The 2,771-nt window shown below is 51.5% G+C and overlaps 1 protein-coding gene across 1 annotated transcript; it reads right to left on the bottom strand.

Annotated features, from left to right (window-relative positions):
* Nucleotides 1-1,035: 1,035 nt before the first annotated feature.
* On the bottom strand, nucleotides 1,036-1,710 carry LOC136471571 (RING-H2 finger protein ATL39-like). Its single transcript, XM_066469317.1, has one exon. It carries the CDS (start codon nucleotides 1,708-1,710, stop codon nucleotides 1,036-1,038), a length of 675 nt encoding a protein of 224 aa, XP_066325414.1.
* Nucleotides 1,711-2,771: the final 1,061 nt, after the last annotated feature.

Raw genomic sequence — 2,771 nt, 5'->3', positions numbered from 1 at the left:
GTGGGTTGATAGCGGATTGACGTCGAGGTAGCGGATTATGGATAGCAGGCGATATTGCGGACGATAAGTTCCAATAGCGACACCTGATATCTCATATGATTTTAAGTACATATATCATGAATAATGAGTATAAATAGACACTTAGTTGCACTCAAAGGACTCATGACTCACATACTTAAATTAAGAAAACAAACATTGTGTTCCATGCATTAAATCATCACATTAAGAGTTTGCAAACAAACATATTATGACTTATCAGCCATAGTTCACAAGGCTATCACTCATTGTCATTGTCAGAAGCAACAACATCATCGGCCTCATGGTTGAAAATTGCAAGTTCTGTATCAATATAATCACAAAATCTTGCAAAGGTCAGTATTCAATAAGAAAGTAAGATGAAAAATTGATGTTTTTTTACATCTGATGCGCGAGTGTGTGAGTTGGGGGGGGGGGGGGGGGGGGGTGAGTCGTAGGGCTGGGCTGGTTAGGGTTATTTGTTTCCATGCAATTGCGGCCTGCTACGTGCAATTGCGGCCCGCAATATCGCCCGCTATTTAGAATTGCGATCACAAAGTTAAGAGCGCTACCTCGTAGACCGCTATTGCGTCCGCAATTGCGGCCACTACCGCCCGCCATTTATTACCCTGTATAAAAGAAAACGGAGGTAGTATCATAGATTTTTTTTCCCTTTGAGGATGATTTGTAGCACTCCAAATGAAAGAGGTGCAAATTATGGAACATAGTTGAAATGTCAGCTGTCAAACTTTATACATAGCTGAAATGTCATCTGTCAAACTTTATACATATACTTCTTTCAGTCTCTGTTCTACATATATTATGGAACATAGTTGTATAGACAGGATCATCTACAGTTATTATCGGGGAAACGAATAAAAAATAGCTACTTATTTCTACCTTTTTTTTTTTGCGAGAGTTACATTTCAACTAGTTTATGACGTGCAAGGTGCTTACGTGTGCTATGTGCAGAGATTCTTTTGTCATCTCTAGAATGGTAGTATGACAAAACACAGACACCTACACTGGTGGCAGGGCTTCGTCAGCCGGCGGTTCCGCAGCCTCAGCTGTGGGCGCGGGCGCGGGCGCCGCTTTGGCAGCGACTTTCCTCGGCGGTGTCAAGAGGTTGCACCGGCACACTGGGCACGTCCGGTGCGAGTGCAGCCACATGTCGATGCACCCGACGTGGAACAGGTGCTTGCACGCCGGCAGCTGCCGCACCATCTCGCCGGCCTGGACGTCCTCGAGGCACACCGAGCACGGCTCGCCGCCTGCCGCTTCCGTCCCGGACTCGAGGTCGCCGCCCTCGCCCTCGGCGCCGTCGGCGCCTCTAATAAGGCTAAGCTCGTAGGCGAACGTCGGCAGCGCATTGATCGCGGCCTTGGGCAGCCCGAACCTGCGTTGCGTCCTCGGTGCGGCTCCTGCTGCCTCTCTCTGGGCGCTCACGCCGTCGCTGCTGCGGTTGGGCCCCCGTGCGAGGCAGCCGGCGGCGCCGAAGGCGACCAGGGCGAGTCCACCGAACGTGAACGCCATCCAGAGGCTGACGGAGACGGCCAGGGCGCAGAACAGGAGCAGCGCCACCGAGCACGCCGCGATGCCATAGCACGCGCGGTTTCCACCAGCCCCACCGTCGGCGTCGGCCGCCTCTCCGCCGCGGTTGGTGCCGCGGGACCTCGCGGAGAGCAGGGTCGGCATGCTCAGCAAACTCGGCTTGTTGAGGTAGGCACACACACGCGTGTCCTAGCTATGCGCACTCCTCTGTCCTCACTCTGTATGGGTTTGTCGCTTGTTGCCGCAGGTTGCCGAGTGCCGACTGCGCGCGCTGCTGCACAAGTCGTTTGCCGTGCCGTGTAGCTCGCGGAGGGAAGAAATTTATAGGTATCGGGTCGCTGGGGGCTGGAGGTCGTGGATTAGTAGCGCGCGGCGTGGCATTCATTCTACTGTGGAGAGCGCCCGGCTGCGCGGCAGAGAAATACGGTGGTTGTTTGACGGGGGACGGAGGATTGAGGCGTCAATTCTGGTACGGTTTCAGGCGCCCGCCGCCTGCTGTTTTTTTGTCGTGGAAGATCAGACTGGGATGGTAAATGATTGTTAACAGCGACGGGGAATGTTCGCCGATGAATACACGCAATGCCGACTTGCCGTGTGGTGGAAACTGAAGGCAACAGGCCTGCCTCTTCTTGTAAAAAAAGATGCAACCGAGAAGGACCCCAGATTTTGTTAGGAATTAACAAAACAAAAATAACACTACTGTTTGCAGCACCCTTTCCATGGATTTGGAATAAGGCTATCCGCACCACAGCATGTAAACGGACCTGCACGCGCGCGTCTGCAAAGCAGCCGGTAGCGTACCGGCTGCACAGGCCGCCGCTATTTCCAGCGGAGCACGCTGAGAGAGAGTTAGGGAGAGAGAAAGGGGAGGGAGGAGAATAAAATATGGAGCAGTTGGTATAGAGTATGGGATAGAGATAATATGTGTACGTATAGAGTAGAGAATCTCGATGACTAAAATAAAATATTCTTTTTTAAAATGAAAATAGAGGTGGACGAATGCGGATAGCCTAATATATCTTCACATAATGACAGCAGAGTAGCAGTAGTATCCTGTGCAGCTGCAGTATGCTACCTAGAAAGCCAGGAGCTCGAGAACAATCTAAGGATACATCCGACGAAGACGAAGTTGAGATAGACACAGAAAGGACAGTTGAGGACACCTATTGTTGCTATCACCGCGGCAGATGGACCCACTCAGTCTA

The sequence above is a fragment of the Miscanthus floridulus genome, chromosome 8 (genome assembly GCF_019320115.1).
Source record: "Miscanthus floridulus cultivar M001 chromosome 8, ASM1932011v1, whole genome shotgun sequence".
NCBI classification, from domain to species: Eukaryota; Viridiplantae; Streptophyta; class Magnoliopsida; order Poales; family Poaceae; genus Miscanthus; species Miscanthus floridulus.
The sequence above is the reverse complement of the archived record's forward strand: the minus strand, read 5'-3'. Positions and strand labels throughout refer to the sequence as shown.